Source organism: Ahaetulla prasina, chromosome 3, assembly GCF_028640845.1.
Source record: "Ahaetulla prasina isolate Xishuangbanna chromosome 3, ASM2864084v1, whole genome shotgun sequence".
In the NCBI taxonomy this organism is placed as follows: Eukaryota; Metazoa; Chordata; class Lepidosauria; order Squamata; family Colubridae; genus Ahaetulla; species Ahaetulla prasina.
In genome coordinates, this window is record NC_080541.1 from 120895411 (window position 1) to 120913371 (window position 17961).

At 41.8% G+C, this 17961-nt stretch overlaps 1 protein-coding gene across 2 annotated transcripts in view; it reads right to left on the reverse strand.

Annotated features, from left to right (window-relative positions):
- The window catches only part of RC3H1 (ring finger and CCCH-type domains 1), a 71058-nt gene that overhangs the window by 45095 nt on the left and 8002 nt on the right, over nucleotides 1-17961 (reverse strand). For both annotated transcript variants that reach the window (XM_058178511.1, XM_058178510.1), the window contains exons 2-3: nucleotides 1033-1396; nucleotides 311-431 (exon numbers count right to left, since the gene is read on the reverse strand). In XM_058178511.1, the coding sequence (XP_058034494.1) occupies nucleotides 311-431; nucleotides 1033-1263 (352 nt within the window). In that variant the 5' untranslated portion in view covers nucleotides 1264-1396. The remainder of the gene's footprint in view (nucleotides 1-310; nucleotides 432-1032; nucleotides 1397-17961) is intronic.

Here is a 17961-nt window from a genome sequence, read left to right on the forward strand (position 1 = left end):
CATTATTATTCAGAATTTCTTCGAGGCACAATTTCACTGCCTTGAAATTTTGTTCATGTTCAAATTAACTGCTGTGAAACAATAACACCATTCCCTCCAATTGGAAGTGAACTAGTTCCTTTCAGGACACCAAGTCATAAATCACATAATCATACCATAAAAAGCTGAAGGGAGGTGGGAAGAGAAGAAAGCATGGTGGGTAATTTTTTTTAAAAAAATTCAAAATTATTTGCACTTGTTTTCTCAATTGGACATTCTTTATACATGTTGTCACTAAAACATGGAAAAAAGGGTGACAAGCATGATTCACCTCTTGCACTGCTGAGTGGTTTAAGGTATAAGGCTAGTTCTTCCACACATTTCCTGGCTTCCTCATAATGTTTAGTATCTTCAACACCACTGCGTAGAGTTATTGGTTGCTGTTCTGGCATCTGTAGAAAACATAAGAATATTACAAATATGTTAAGAAATGGTTACTTTCATGTTTTTATTTCTCCCACCTATGTCTGCAAAACTCATGCACAGTTCCTCACTTTTCATTGTCTATTCCTGTCTTGAAGAAGAGAGCAGTTACTGAATAGAATAGAATCACACTTTTTTTCTTTTTGTAACATTACAAAAAGAAAAAAATTGTGATTCTATACTATTTTATACAAAAACACATTCAAGACAGAACACATTGTTTTCAAAACTACAAAACAAACTTGCTGGATCCCCAACAGTAGATTGGTTAATGTTGTACAATTTAAACAAGCTTTTTTCACATGGGTTTCACACTTATTTAACGAAGTAAAACTATTAATTGATTGCCTAGGGCTAGGCACCCTACAATGAAACTTGGGGACTTTAGGAAACTCTTTCCTCAGTCAGGTGATGATTTATATACTTGAAAATGTTATGGTTTGTTACATTTGTTCATTATTTACTTTTTCTGATATTTTTTAAAAATACAGTTGCTTATTTGATGAAAAAAATGTCAACTAGTTAAAAAAAAGAAATCTAAAGCAGGAGACTAAGGAAACATTCCCTTACTTGAGCACCCACAAGCTGCAGCAAAGCTGAATTCACAGGAAGATGTTCTATGTCTGTATTGATAGTGGTCTGGTCGAAAGGACATGCTTTCCGATGGAGCTTGTTCAGGCACATCTTGCAGACTGTGTGGCCACAACCTAGACTGATGGGTTTCCGGATCGTTTCGTCGAATGTTTGTGTGCAAATAGGGCAGGAGAGAAAATCCGTCCATTGTGGAGCTTGTACAGGCATTGCTTCAGGAGTTACTTCACAAGACAAAATCTAAAGCAGATTCCACTGGAATCAAATTTATTTTGAAAAAAAAAACCTGTTTTTAAATAGTTTCTGTAAGTACAGACAGTCAGCACATAGTGTGAAATATAACCTAAAAAGTAAACAGAAAAAAATAAAATTAGCTGATGGAGATACATAAGACAGAATAAATGCTATACACGGTACAGCGCTTCCATTACTTTCTCACGATTAATCAAAAAATTTTCTCTGCTGAACAAAATATTATAATCACTTTATATTGCTCAATCTTTTTACAAAAAAACTATCTTATTAGCTTTTTTTTTTAAAGAAAAGTTATAAAGTTGCCTCCCTGACCCTTATTAAGCAACACTAAAGTGTATGCAAACTACATGCTATGTCAGATAATGGTTTATTTTCTAATAAAAATTTATTTGAGTAAAATCATTCATGATCAGTCCTTGAAGTTATGGCTGCTGCGGTGCCCCTTTGGTCACATTATCAACATTTGGGTGCTTGGCAGCCCACCTGCATTTATGACCACAGTGGGCCCTTCAACTCCTCACACCCTCTTATCTCCTCCCCTCCCATCTCTGCTCTGTCTCCCTGTACTCTGCAACCTCCAACTCCCAGTGCTGACTAGGCTTGCCTGGCCTGGTCCTTTGCAAGGAAGCTGCTGGCCATGCAAGGCCTCCTTCCTAATGTGGTTAGTAACTGCTTCCCAAAAGAGAAGGCCTGATTATGTGCCTTGTTAGCAGCAGCAGAAGACTGCGAAGGTCAGCTGTGGATGACACGGGCAGCAAAGTGCAATGCAACCTTGTTTAATGACTGCCTCATTCAGTGACCATTTGCAGTTATGACAGTAATGAAAATGTAACCTTATGACCAATTCTCACATTTACAACTTTTGCAGATCTGTTAAGCAATGGAAAACTGATGTGAGATTATGAGCACAGTTGTGGTTCCACTTAGCAACTTCTTTGCTTAACAAACGAATTGCTGGTCCCAAACAAGAACGACTTGTAATAGAATAGAACAGAATAGAATAGAATAGAATAGAATTCTTTATTGGCCAAGTGTGATTGAACACACAAGGAATTTGTCTTGGTGCACATGCTTTCAGTGTACATAAAAGATACATAAGGTACAACACTTAATGATAGTCATAGGGAACAAATAAGCAATCAAATCAAATTACAAAACAGTCAATATAATTTATACAAGTTGCAAAATTCACATTTTTCAGTGTACAATTTAGTAATAAAACTTCATTTTAAAGTGCATCAACAATACACAAAAAGTGATACTTTCATTCTAATAAAAAATGCAGTTATGTTGGAACTAAATAATAGTAAAGTGAATTTCTTAGTCATTAATTAATAAATGACATATTGTCATCCTTTTTATATTTCAAAAACACTCTTTGGAAATTACATTTATGTATTTTTTATTTAATGCTTTGGGTTCTTTGAATTTTTCAATCTTACCTCATCTAACATCAGATTTTTTGACCATCTTCCTCTACATATATTCACTCTTTTTTCATATATTTATTTTGTGTACAATATGATCAAACCATATCAATATACTTCTTTCATGATGGTCACTCACTTTTGCTTTCAGTCTGTATTTATTTACTCCACATTCATTCTTGATCCTATAACTTATTTTTCTACACAAACCCTGTCCCACTGCACTCAATTTTTTCCCCCATACAGGTAGTCCTATTGGGACCAGAATTTCCTTGGCTAAGTGATGCAGTCGTAAAGGACACAATGTCATCTGACTGCATTATTTTGTGACAGCAATTCCAGCAATCCGAGTTGCTTGTCATAACTCCACATGCAAGGGGCTTTAAGTGGGAAGCAGAGGGAGTCCTTGGTTAGGAGCATCAAATCATCTTTTTATTAGACATCATATTCCATAACTTTCTCACTGATGTAATTATTGGCAGAGATAATACAATTTTAGTATATATAGATCTTAATACTATCCATCCAGACAAAAGTGATACATGTGCACATTACAAAGTTGCACAAATTGGAAAATTAACACCAATTGCTGGCTTCCAGTATGTAATAACTGAAAATAGGTAAATGTAATGATGTAGTTCTAGATCTGGAAAAACAAATCTTTCTGCATTAATTGGTGGTTGTATATTTGGTAAAAATATTCTTAAGAGTCAAAGAATTCCATATAAATTTTCTAAACAAAGAATTTATTTTCTGAAAATATTTTCCAGATACAGTGTATAAACTAGAATTAATCTGGGAATAATGTTCATTCTGAGAGGATTACCTTTCCTCAAAGGTTTAATAATGACTCTCATCTATCTATCAATATCTAAAGAAACGGCTCTATTTTATTTATATTAAGGTATGTTATTGAGAAATATCTTTTGGTATATACATACCTAAATATTTAATTGATTTGATTCAAATACCAAATTAATATTAAATGGATGGATAATCCAATTTTCGGTCTATTGGCATCAATTCTGATTTGGACTAAAATATCCTACTATTTTGCTAATGGCATCTATCTTTTGCATCAAGACCGTGTGAAGTTTGTATTGCAATGGAGGTAAGAGAGCAAGAATAAGTAAAGCATTATGGTATGAACCATTAAAAAAGGGTTATGTTAGAAATTATTGGGTAGCTAATCAATTAAAGGTGGTCCCAGATATTAGTAACTAGAGATTTAATTTGGAGGGATACAGAGTTGAAAGAATTAAGGAAAATGGGTGATCCTATAGAAACATATTGGTTTAAAAAGGGTATTTAAAAAATTGCTAGGAGGATTCAAAATCCTTTTTTTAAAAAAATGATAAAATTATGGAATAAATGGAGATACCAGTTAATGCCAGAAATTTCTCCCTTAACACCAGTGGTGGAAATGGAGAAATTCCCTAAGACTGAATTGAAAGAACGGATTAGTAAACTAAAAGAAAATCAGATATATAAATGGGAAGACTGGAAGAACAAGATAAAGAATATAACACAACTAAAGAATGTTTTATCAGATACTAAATTAAATTGGTTGAATTTAATACAATTAGAGAAATGGATAAAAATGCAAGATTCGAGGAGAAAGATAGACATTTAACAAAATTTGAAATGATTATAAAAGAATGTGAGGTGAAGAATATATAAGTAAAGGAAGAATTAATATAGAATATTAACTAAATTAGAAAAGCAAGCAAAAGGTTTAAAATTAATTTGGAATCAGATTTAGAAGAAATAAATGATAATGATTGGAAAAACATTTGGCATAGAAGAGTATATAAGAATATGTCAGTTAATACCTGGATGAAGCCGTCTATCTAGACCCGTTCCAGTCCGGCTTCCGACCCGGGTACAGCACGGAGACAGCTTTGGTTGCATTGGTGGATGATCTCTGGAGGGCCAGGGACAGAGGTTATTCCTCTGCCCTGGTCCTATTAGATCTCTCAGCGGCTTTTGATACCATCGACCATGGTATCCTGCTGCGCCGGTTGGGGGGATTGGGAGTGGGAGGCACCGTGTATCGGTGGTTCTCCTCCTATCTCTCTGACCGGTCGCAGACGGTGTTGACAGGGGGGCAGAGGTCGACCGCGAGGGACCTCACTTGTGGGGTGCCGCAGGGGTCAATTCTCTCGCCCCTTCTGTTCAACATCTATATGAAGCTGTTGGGTGAGATCATCAGTGGCTCTGGGGTGAGATACCAGCTGTACGCTGATGACACCCAGCTGTACTTCTCCACCCCAGGCCACCCCAATGAATCTGTTGAAGTGCTGTCCCGGTGTGTGGAAGCCGTACAGGTCTGGATGGGGAGAAACAGGCTCAAGCTTAATCCCTCCAAGACGGAGTGGCTGTGGATGCCGGCACCCCGATTCAGTCAGCTGCAGCCGCGGCTGACTGTTGGAGGCGAGTTATTGGCCCCAAAGGATAGGGTGCGCAACTTAGGTGTCCTCCTGGATGAACGGCTGTCGTTTGAAGATCATTTGACGGCCGTCTCCAGGGGGGCCTTCCACCAGGTTCGCCTGGTTCGGCAGTTGCGCCTTCCTTGATCGGGATGCCTTGTGCACGGTCACTCATCGCTCGTTACCTCTCGCTTGGATTATTGTAATGCTCTCTACATGGGGCTCCCTTGAAGTGCACTCGGAGGCTTCAGTTAGTCAGAATGCAGCTGCGCGGGTGATAGAAGGAGCTCTCGTGGCTCCCATATAACACCGCTCCTCGCAGACTGCACTGGCTACCTGTGGCCTTCGAGTGCACTTTAAGGTGTTGGTTACTACCTTTAAAGCGCTCCATGGCTTGGGCCTGGGTACTTACGGGACCGCCTGCTGTTACCACATGCCTCCCACCGACCCGTGCGCTCTCACAGAGAGGGACTTCTCAGGGTGCCGTCCGCCAAGCAATGTCGGCTGGCGGCCCCAGGAAGGTCCTTCTCTGTGGGGCTCCACCCTCTGGAGCGAACTTCCCCGGGTTTCGCCAAATACCTGACCTTCGGACATTCCGTCGAACTGAAGACATATCTTTTTATTGCAGGGGCTGGCTTAAATTGATTTTAACAAATTTTTAAATTCTTAGAAATTAATTTTAAATGGGGTTTTTTAGCTTATTATATATTTTACTTCTCAGGCCAATTTTAAAATAAGTTTTTTAACTGTATTTTAAATTTGTATATTGTACCGTCTGTTTTATTCTTGCCTGTACACCGCCCTGAGTCCTTCGGGAGAAGGGCGGTATAGAAATCAAATAAATAAATAAATAAAATAGACCAATCACATTTTTGGACCTTGTAGTCTTTTATATAGCGGTCATGTTGCTAACTTTTTCTCCCTAGATCACAATCATAGACAGTTTGTCCAGCAAAACCTATACAGTATGTGGTTCTTTCATTACCATTTTGTCCATTAAATATATATATATACACACACACAAAGTTAAAAGCTTTTTTAAATGGGGTTAATGACTACCACATAGTCATACTATAGATAATGTAGCATAAGAGCTATGGTGGTGCAATGGTTAGAGTGCAGTACTGCAGGCTACTTTTGCTGGCTGCCTGCAATTTGGCAGTTCAAAGGTGGGTAAAATGAGGACCCAAATTATTGGGGGCAATATGCTGACTCTGTAAACTGCTTAGAGAGGGCTGTAAAGCACTGTAAAGCGGTATATAAGTCTAAATGCTATTGCTATATGCGGAGTTTTCACTGTCAACTTTGATAATAAAATATGAGATGTTTCTTTTTTGCAGAGTTCTGTGCGTAATGCATACAATTTGAAGGAAAAAGATTTTTTCATTTCAGGTTGATTAGTAGAACAAACCAAGTAGAAGAGGAAGGCAAGTAAGAAGAAAACCTTACAAATTACTAAAGAAAATGTACTTTGCAAAAGTACTCCAAATTTGTTTGCTGTATCTATTATTTCCTTTGCTAATTTGTCATCAAAAAAATGAAACATTAAAAAAAGCAATTAAATCTATTTATAATATTTATATCTTAAGATCCTATGCAAATACACTAAGCTATTCCCAAATGTACAAATCATGCAGCATGGCAAATATAATCACTTACATTCTGACTTCTTAATGGGCTAATGTGACTGCTTATCAATATTTCATGGCCAACCTATTTCCATCTGGGAATACAGACATATAAACTATGAGCTAATTCTTCAGGAAAATATAACCCCATCCATATCAAAATCTATACTTCATATTTCACAAAATTCTGAAGACTGAGCTTTTTCAGAGCGCCTTCCCTGAATTTGAGCTTTTGCTGCCATCTTTTATTTTGGTAATGTTGTATTTACAATTTTTATATAAATTTGTCTTATGATATATTTTTATATGAGCTGCCAAGAGTAATTTTTGTGGTGGTTAAATAAATACAACTTCTGATCAAGAGAACTTATTTCATCACTCCTCATCTGGACTGAATGACATCATCAATAGTTCCCTCAGAGTAGACAAAAGCTATGAATGAATGCTATGAATCAACTCCTCTATTAATTGCATGTATAAGTTAAAGAATAAGAACAAGTTCAATATCTGTGGAGCATACATCAATTCCTCAACATTTAAGGCTTGTTAAGAACCTTTTCCATTTTTTCATAATCTCTGTTTTGTTTCTTTAGCCTACTGCAGGATTTGCTGAAGGGAACTTCTATGCTGGGCTGGCGTTAACAAAACTGGGACCCCAAAGGTTTGAGCTTCATTTTTGCAGCCTAAAGAAGGATTTCCACTTCCACCTGCCCCACACATGGGAAGGGGAAATCCTTCAGCAGACCGCAGCAACTTGCAAGCTTCTCTGCCAGCTTCCCCACTAACTTTCTTGGGAAGCTGGCAGAGAATATTGTAAATGGCAATCACATGATTGCAGGGCACTTAACAACCAGTCATTAGTGTGAACAAGTTGCCAAACACTCACATCATGATCTATGTGTCATAGATCTATGATCTATGATTTTGGGGGAAGGAAGGGTGGCACAATGGCTGGAAGAGTTTTACAGACCATAAAACATTCTTTCCAAGCTGTCATAACTTCCAATAGTTGTTAAAAGACTAATCATATGACTTATTGTATATAAAAATCCTAATAACATGCATGGTTTTTAAATTTGCATGTATTTAGAACAGCTGGATCATTTAGTTAAGACACAGAAAAGAAATTATACATAATGTAACAATACAGGTAGTCCTCAAGTTATGATGGCAATTGGGAGCAGGACTGCCATCGCTAAATGATACGGTCATAAAGCATCATGTCACTATATCACTTAATGACAACAATCCTAACAATCCCAATTGCTGTCATAACCTACAATGTAATGGTCATCAAATGGGAAATGGTGGAACTCCCAGATAAGGAATGCAGGGGTACTGCAGAGGGGCTGGAAATGCCAGGTGTGGCCCTGAGGAGGTTGGTGCTAGGTGTGCATGATTTGGGGAAAGGCATGGGAGGCTTGGTGCGTGTTGCATGAGAGCAGAGGCTGGATGGATGATCCCTCTATGTGAGGTGGGGCCATAGGAATCAGTTGGGCTTGTTGATCGCGTACCTGGCTCCTTGCTGCGTGACCACAGCCCTGCCCGAGCTGTTGGAGGTACTTGCCTCTGTGGCGGTTGAGACCCCCAGACTTATAGCCATGGGGGATTTCAACTTGCCATCGGCTGGCTTGCTATCGACTGCAGCTCGGGAGTTCCAGGCTTCCATGACGGCCTTGGACCTGATTCGGGTAAATGATGGCCCCACGCACATGGGGGGAGGCACACTGGACCTGATTTATATCTCTGGTCAGTGGTTAAATGATCTGGAATTAGATGATTTAGTAACAGAACCGATGTCATGGTCCGATCATTTTCTCCTTCGACTAGACTTCCGAACCGCCATCCACCATCGCAGGGAGACGGAACCTATACGGTGGTTCCGTCCCAGGCGCCTGATGGACCCTGAGAGGTTCGGACGGAGCTTGGGCCATTCCTGAGGATCTGGCCCACGGCACGACTGAGGAACTAGTTGCGGCCTGGGAGCGGGCGCGGCTGGGGCCTTGGACCGTGTCGTGCCTTTGCGACCTCTGACCCGGCGCAGATCTCGTTTGGCCCTTGGTTCTCCGAGGGGCTGAGGGAGATGAAACGCCGGAGAAGGCGTCTAGAGAGCACCTGGAGGTCCAGCCGTTCGAAGCTGATCGGACACTAGTTAGGTCCTATTCTAGGACCTACCTAGTGGCAATGAGGAGGCGAGGCGCCATATGCCTCCACCCTCATTGCGTCGGCAGATAACCGCCCGGCCGCCCTGTTTGGGTGACCGCTCCCTCCTTCATCAGGAGGTGCGGGATGACCCGTTGCAGGGGCGTGCTGAGGAGTTTAGTGGTTATCTATACGATAAAATCGCTCAGCTCCGGGATGGTCTGGACCGAAATTGGGATGATCCAAGCGAGGGAGAGAGACACGTCTTGTTGAGTCCATTTGGGATGAGTTTGACCCTGTGGCTCCGAGGGCGTGGACAGGTTGTTGGGGAGACTTCACGCCACTACATGTTTACTGGACCCGTGTCCTTCCTGGCTGGTACTGGCCACTCAGGAGGTGACACGAGGCTGGCTCCAGGAGATTATCAACGCTTCTTTGTTGGAAGGGGTTTTCCCTGCCGCCTTGAAAGAGGCGGTGGTGAGACCCCTCCTCAAGAAGCCCTCCCTGGACCCAGCTATTTTGGGTAATTATCGTCCAGTCTCCAACCTTCGCTTTGTTGCGGAGGTTGTAGAAATGCTGTGGCGACAGCTTCCCCAATACCTGGATGAAGACGTCTATCTAGACCCGTTCCAGTCCGGCTTCCGACCCGGATACAGCACGGAGACAGCTTTGGTCGCATTGGTGGATGATCTCTGGAGGGCCAGGGACAGGGGCTATTCCTCTGCCCTGGTCCTATTAGATCTCTCAGCGGCTTTTGATACCATCGACCATGGTATCCTGCTGCGCCGGTTGGGGGGATTGGGAGTGGGAGGCACCGTGTATCGGTGGTTCTCCTCCTATCTCTCTGACCGGTCGCAGACGGTGTTGACAGGGGGGCAGAGGTCGACCGCGAGGGACCTCACTTGTGGGGTGCCGCAGGGGTCGATTCTCCCGCCCCTTCTGTTCAACATCTATATGAAGCCGTTGGGTGAGATCATCAGTGGCTTTGGGGTGAGATACCAGCTGTACGCTGATGACACCCAGCTGTACTTCTCCACCCCAGGCCACCCCAATGAAGCTGTTGAAGTGCTGTCCCGGTGTGTGGAAGCCGTACGGGTCTGGATGGGGAGAAACAGGCTCAAGCTTAATCCCTCCAAGACGGAGTGGCTGTGGATGCGGCACCCGATTCAGTCAGCTGCAGCCGCGGCTGACTGTTGAGGCGAGTTATTGGCCCCAAAGGATAGGGTGCGCAACTTAGGTGTCCTCCTGGATGAGCGGCTGTCGTTTGAAGATCATTTGACGGCCGTCTCCAGGGGGGCCTTCCACCAGGTTCGCCTGGTTCGGCAGTTGCGCCCCTTCCTTGATCGGGATGCCTTGTGCACGGTCACTCATGCGCTCGTTACCTCTCGCTTGGATTATTGTAATGCTCTCTACATGGGGCTCCCCTTGAAGTGCACTCAGAGGCTTCAGTTAGTCCAGAATGCAGCTGCGCGGGTGATAGAAGGAGCTCCGCGTAGCTCCCATATAACACCGCTCCTGCGCAGACTGCACTGGCTACCTGTGGCCTTTCGAGTGCACTTTAAGGTGTTGGTTACTACCTTTAAAGCGCTCCATGGCTTAGGGCCTGGGTACTTACGGGACCGCCTGCTGTTACCACATGCCTCCCACCGACCCGTACGCTCTCACAGAGAGGGACTTCTCAGGGTGCCGTCCGCCAAGCAATGTCGGCTGGCGGCCCCCAGGGGAAGGCCCTTCCCTGTGGGGGCTCCCACCTCTGGAACGAACTTCCCCCGGGTTTACGCCAAATACCTGACCTTGGACATTCCGTCATGAACTGAAGACATATCTTTTTATTCGCGCGGGGCTGGTTTAAATTGATTTTAACAAATTTTTAAATTCTTAGAAATTAATTTTAAATGGGGTTTTTTAGCTTATTATATATTTTACTTCTCAGGCCAATTTTAAAATAAGTTTTTTAACTGCATTTTAAATTTGTATATTGTACCGTCTGTTTTATTCTTGCCTGTACACCGCCCTGAGTCCTTCGGGAGAAGGGCAGTATAGAAATCAAATAAATAAATAAATAAATAAATAAATAAAATATGGTGCAGCACAAGCACAGGAAGGCCAAGGACCAATTGGAGTATAGGAAGGCCGGGGGGACTTACAAGACTGACTTGCAACCTACCCTTCTGGCTTTCCCATTGACTACTTGTGGAAAGTTGGCAGGGAAGGTTGCAAATGGTGATTATGTGACTGTGGGATGCTACAACAATTGTTAAGTGCAAACTGGTTGCCAGGTGCACGATTCATGATTATGTGGGCACGCGGGCACTGAGACAGCTAGAACTTCTGGAATCGGTCGTAGGTACCAGTCATTCAACACCATCACAACACAAAGATTATTCCAATTTTGTTTTTCATCATATGCTTTTTAGATGTCGTTTTGTTCCCCACCACCTCACATTGCTGTTTTCCTGACTCTCAGCAGCTATTTTGAAAGCTTACCTACTTCTACCACTTCTAGTGAAAATATATATTTCCACATATTTTTCAAATAATCTGCTTCATTCTAACAACAGGTTACTTTTAAAACAATATTTCAATTTTTAATTGACTTGTCAGGCGATTTCTGAGTTCTACTTTCAAACCTCAATTGTTCCTTTTCCTTATAATTTCACTTCTCCAGTTTTCCTCAGCTCCTCAGGTCTATTTGCTTTTTCCTCTCTACTACTGACACCCAAAAAAGAAGGGCTGAGAGGAAACTTTTGTACTCTTTTTTCCAATATTTTGTGCTTTGAAGGATGAGAAATAAACAAAAGAAGGCACATTCTGCAAAGAAGGATAAAAAACGTAAGAATAGACCTTTTAGGGATAGAGAGAAACACAAGCTCTTTATCACCTGTTTTGGAGTAGTACTTTGAGATGAACTGAAATGCTTTTTAGATATTAAATCAAACACTTTTGAATTTATAATTTATAAATTTTAAAATATAAATATATGAAATTTTCACATGACACCTAAACAAATAATTTGCTTAGCACACATGAAGCATTCAAATTGTAAACGCTTCAAATTCAAAACCATGTATCTGCAGTGATTTTGTCTAATGGAAGATATAGCGGGAACACTGGAGAAGGGACAAACACTTCAAATATAACATTTATTATCTGATCAATATTTAAAATATATTTGCTGAATAAATGGATCAATCTGAACATGTACTTGGATACAAGCGTCTCAAACAGAATGGCATAAAAACATCTTTTCTACCACATTTAAAAAGACAAATCAAAATTATAGTAACAGACAAATTTAACAACAAAATGACTTACGTTGCATTCTATAAATTCTACAAAGACAGCAATCATGGTCAATTTCAAATTAGTGTTGCATTCAGAACATTGCCAGAGATCAAAGTTATAAGCTCTGGAGACTGAATGACATGTAAACACAGCCTGACAAACATGTCATCATTACCCCAATATAAAAGACACATACTAAGATGTATTATCCTGCACAAATCCTGTTTTATTGACAAAGGGAATATATCTCCCTTCAGGGTACATCTCACATGCTCCATATGGCTGATCAGAGTCCTTGATATTCCACAACTTTTGGAAGTAATTTTCTTCTGACAACAGGTAAGTTATCTCTCTAATTCAGCACAACAGCAATATGATAATCATCTTGCTAGATTCTGTTTATCCTTGAGTTCATTACTAGTAATGTTGTTGATCTAGTAATAAAGGTAGGTCACAGGATTGCTTGGAAATTTGAAGGTACTGTTTTTTCAGGCAGGCAAAGCATTTGATTTTATCTCAGACTGGTGATTTCCCCCCTTCCTTTTTATTCCTTCATTTCTAAGTCTATTGTAGGAGAGGAAAGAGATTATTTTCTAATGGCACTTGCACGATATGGAGGATACAGACTTTCTGTCATATTTCTTTGGCATGATTTTTTTCAGGGCATTTCTTACATCTGAGACAGTAATAGAGACATGACGCTTCTTCTTTCTCAATCGCTCAGCTGCCAAGGACACCTTCTTGTAGAGGTCATGCACACAAAAATGCAAGATATTTTGTGCTTCATTGGTCATTCGGACACTGTCAAGCCTCATCTTCTGCATTTTCCTGGGAGGTTTTCTGGAGATTTTCTTTCCATAGCCACGTTTTGCATGCCTTGCACTTCTCTTTTCAACCCTAGGCTTTCTCTGCCTATACTGAGCCCTGTTTCTTTGCCTCCGGTATATCTGTCTCTTTTTCCTGCTTCTCCAGGTGGTAGCAGCCATTGCTTGAATTTAAGCTTACACACCCAAACTCCCTGCCTGCCTGAAAATGCCAATGTCCTGTCCCTTGGTGTATTCTTATATAAGGCTGGCTATTCAAATAAGTACCACATGCAAGTCAGGTGATTGGCCAATAAGAACAAAGCCCAACTTAACCGCCTCATAATGACTTAACTATGATTCATTACTGCTGTATGCAATGGACATAACAGTAACATTAAGCAAGATATGTTGGATTGACATTTTATCAATTATGGTAAACTATCTTCTACATGATTCCAATTGATTCTTATTCTTAGATCATGCATATTCATAATAAAAATAACCTCTCCCTGCAATCTTTTTGTGTATAGTTATTTGCATTTTTTATTTAATGTCTTTACTATTCCCTCTCAAAGTGAGGCATGTAGAGCATACAGCAGCTATATAATTGTGAATTTAAAGGATTTTGAAAAAAAAGACATCTTAAAAAATAAGACAAGCCGTATTTCTGCCTTTCTAAAACAGTCCCACAGGAGTGATTTTTGAATTATGTATGGGCTAAAGGTTCAAGAAGTGAGATCATAATAATAGATTTGGATCCAGTTTCTAAGTGAGCTTGAGCAAGTCACTATTTAGTCTCCTTAAGTTCTCACTGTTCAATGGGTATAATGGAGACTGGGAAACAAATCTTGTACCATACGCTTCCGTATACTGAAGCAGGTTTAATATAAAACTCACAGCAAGCTATCATTAAGTTTATATGTACAGCAGATGCATACTCATTATCAGAATTTTAATTGTCCTTCATGTAAAATCGGTTTAGTTCCAAAAACTGCATTTACCATTTATAAATTGATTATGCTTTATTTTCTTAAGAGAGCATACCATGTCTAGAAATGTTAGCATTCTGATACAAAAATTACAGCCATTTGTAAGTTTCCAGGCTTGCATCCTTTAGATTTTTGAATCTTGCTTCTTTTTTTTTTTTGTTTGTTTACATTTATACCCCGCCCTTCTCCGAAGACTCAGGGCGGCTTACAGTGTATAAGGCTTCTGACTTGAATCCCAAATCAAATTAGATACCCTGACGAAATGAGTTGATATTCTTGCTGCATATTACTTCGGGATTGTGGTGGTAGATGGAATAGAGAATAAGAGTTACAAGTTTTTTATTTGTTTATTTTATACTGAGTTTTACACAGGTTGCTATATTTGGCCTGAAGAATCCAGATGGCACTAGGTAGTAGCAAAATGCTAACGCTGTTGTACAAAGGGGCGTTGTGACTCTGAGGCTGCAAGAAGCCCCTGAACCACAGGGCAGTGAGAAGCCCAGTCCCAGTGTGGCTCAGCAGCACAGGGGGACCCATGAAGACATATCCCAGACACTCTCACACCCTGCAATTCAGGATTCCTGCTGCCCTGCACTCTGCTACCCCAGCTGGCCTTCTTGCTCCCACTGCTGATGAGGTGGACCTACCCTGGCCCTTTACGAGGCAGCTGCTGTAAATGTGAAGCCATCTTTCCCAGGTCTTGTAAGAAAAACGTTGTGTTCAGTCTGGGGAAAAAAGCCTGGTATAGCCAGCAGCTGCCTGGCAAAAGGCCAGGCTGAGCACGCTTGATCAGAAGAATGAGAAAGAAGATGGTGTATCTCAGCTGGGGCATCAGGGGACAGAGTACAGGGGGTCAAAAGGGCATAGATGGGAGAGATGGGAGAGGTAGGGGGAGTTAAAGTGCCCCTGCAGTCATAAATGTGGGTGGTCTGCCAAGTGCCCAAATTTTGATCACACGACTGCAGTGACCAGTCTCTTCACTAAGCACCACCACAGCTTTGAACAATCACTGAAATCATTCTAAATTGAGGACTACCTATATACATTTAGCCTGTTCAGATACATTTACGGTTTTTATTTTAAATGTTTCATATGCAACCCTATAAGAACATTTGTTCTAAATGGTAACGTATCATTAAAAAAAAAGTAACTATATTAAAATCATTTGAATCAGTCCCCTTAGTTTATAACATATACAGATCCTATTGAAATTTGGATATATAGCAGTGCTTGCAGTTTGTGGTCCCATTTCCACACAAATACTATCTAAAATGGATCTGTTCACACAAATCCCAAAACTAAAAAGTAACCAATTAAATATGAGTCATTGAAGAGAATGATGCAAAGCTATCACGCAGTAAAGTAAAACTTTCACACAGCGCACATAGAACGTACGTTCATTTGAAAGGGAAGAGAAGGAACGTTGCTCTCACCTGAATGTTCGTTCTATGTGCGCTGCGTGAGAGTCCAAGCAATGGGTGTTAACTTCGTCTGATTGTCCAGAGACTGAGTTGAAATTTGTTTAACCACATGTCTTCCTTCCTATTGAGTTCCAGTTTGTTAACAAGGTCTTGATTTGGAGCAGCCTCAGCCGAAGCAAACTTGTCTAGCTTGTAATTTCTGATGAAGGGTGAGGGCGAGGTCCAAGTAGCCACCCTGCAAATTTCTATATTGAAGCTTGAGTGGCCCAAGCCGCCCTAGTGGCTGCACTTCTTGTTGAGTGGGCCATAAAGTGGCCAGGTTGTGATCGGGCCTGATGATCGTAGGCCAGGGCTATGCAGGCCTTGAGCCATTGACCGATGGTAGATGGAGTCACCTTCATACCCATGGACCTGGGCTGAAATGAGATGAATAATAATTCCGCCTTCCTGAACGGTGCCATCCTGGCGATGTATTCGTGCAGGGCCCTGTGAACATCTAAGGAATGCCATCGATGTTCGCTGGGTTTCAGACAAAGGTCAGGTAAGATAACTTCCTGGGCCCTGTGAAACCAGATATTAAGTTTTGGCATGAATGTCGGGTCCAGGCGGAGAATAACTCTGTCTGGATAAATGATACACAAGTCCTTTCTCACTGAGAGAGCCACCAGTTCAGAGATTCTCCTAACGGATGTTATAGCTATGAGAAAGGCGACCTTGAAGATCATAAGCTTGAGACTGGCGTAATTTAAAGGTTTGAGTGGAGGGCCAGTAAGTGACTCTAACACTAGTGACAGTTCCCAACAGGGGTATCTGTGTACTCGTGGAGGTCGTAGATTGGATGCCCCTTTCAGAAAGCTACAACCCTTGGATGTCGAGAGAGGGTTGCGGCTCCATCGCAGATCAGGACAGTTGCTACCTGTCTGCGGAGGGTGTTAGTGGCTAATCCAGAATTTAGTCCATTCTGAAGAACCTGAGGGATGGATGCCGACGTTGGGGCTATTCCACTCCTTGTGCACCAGTGACAAAGTGAAGTCCATGTGGTGTTGTATATGTGGGTTGTTGACTGAAGTCGGGAAGCTAGGATGGTAGAGATTAGTTTTCTAGAGAATCGGTCCTTCTTCAGGATCTCCCTTTCAAGTGCCAGATGACTCTGGATGAATAATGACTCCCTGGCTGAGGGATATCCTGTCTGGAGGGATCCTCCAGGGATGCGAAATTGATAGGTTTACTAGGTCCGCGAACCAGGTCTGTCTGGACCAGTGAGGGGTGATGAGGAGGACCTCCGCATTCTCCTCCAGGATTTTCCTGATGACCCTCAGTATTAGAGGAGTTGGCGGGAAGGCATATAAGAGGCCCTGAGGTCAGTGGCAACGGAGGGTGTTGGTCCCTTCGGCCCCTGGTGTCTGGAATCTGGTGTAAAACTGTGGTAGTTGTGCATTTGTGGGGCTGGTGAAAAGGTCTACCTGAGGTTGACTGAATTTGGCAGTCAGTTGAACAGGCCTGGGTGACATTGCCATTCTGCCTGATCAATGGTTGTTCTGCTCAACCAGTCTGCCTGAGTGTTGGAAACCCTGGAGATGTGTTCTGCTTATAAGGAAAGTAGATGTTTCTCCACCCACAGTCTTATTGTTGCAGCTTCGCACATCAGTACCCTGGAACGCATGCCCCGACAGTTCACGTGTGCCTTGGTTGTGACGTTGTCCGTCAACAACAGGACATGGTGACCCGATAGCTGTGGTGACCCGACAGCAGAGTCTATAGCTCTCAATTCCAGCAATTGATGTCGTTGAGGAGATAGGTTGACAACCATCGACCCTGGGTTACTCGAGATTCTAGATGAGAGCCCCAGCCAAAGAGGCTGGCGTCTGTAGTCAGGATTAGGCGGGGGTGTTTTTTGAAAGAACATACCTTCTCCATGGCTATCGACCTCCACCACTCCAAGGATCTGAGTACCTTCTGGGGAACCCTGATTTGTACATTAGCATTGTTGAGGCCGGTTCTTTGGCTTGGTAATAGAAGCCACTGCAAAGGCCGGGAATGCAGTCTTGCCCATGACACAATCACCAGGCAGGATATCATTTTGCCGAGTAATTGGGAAAGAAGCACGGTAAATGGTAAATTATTGTGAGGTAGTCCTCAATTTATGCCCACAATTGGCACTGGAATTTTGATAGCTGAGCAAAGCAGTCATTAAACAAGATGCTGTGACTGCTTTACTCAATAACTGAAATCTTAGCTCTCCCAGCTGTGATCATCAAGAATTGTTAAGTGGAGTGCCAGGATAAGTTCCTCTCCAGCCCACTACACCCTGGTCAACTTAATTTTGACTTTTTCTAACAGCTGCAGATGCATATTCCATAGCGAGCATTGGCCTTCCTACTGAGGCTACTTCATTCTATCCTGCAAGTGCACCCCAATCTCACAATCATTTGGAAGCCTCCTTCTCCAAATCACACAATTTGGAGAGCTGGCCTTCAAAATGATTGCAAGAATGATCGCATTTGCCTCCCTTCCTAGTCAAGGAAA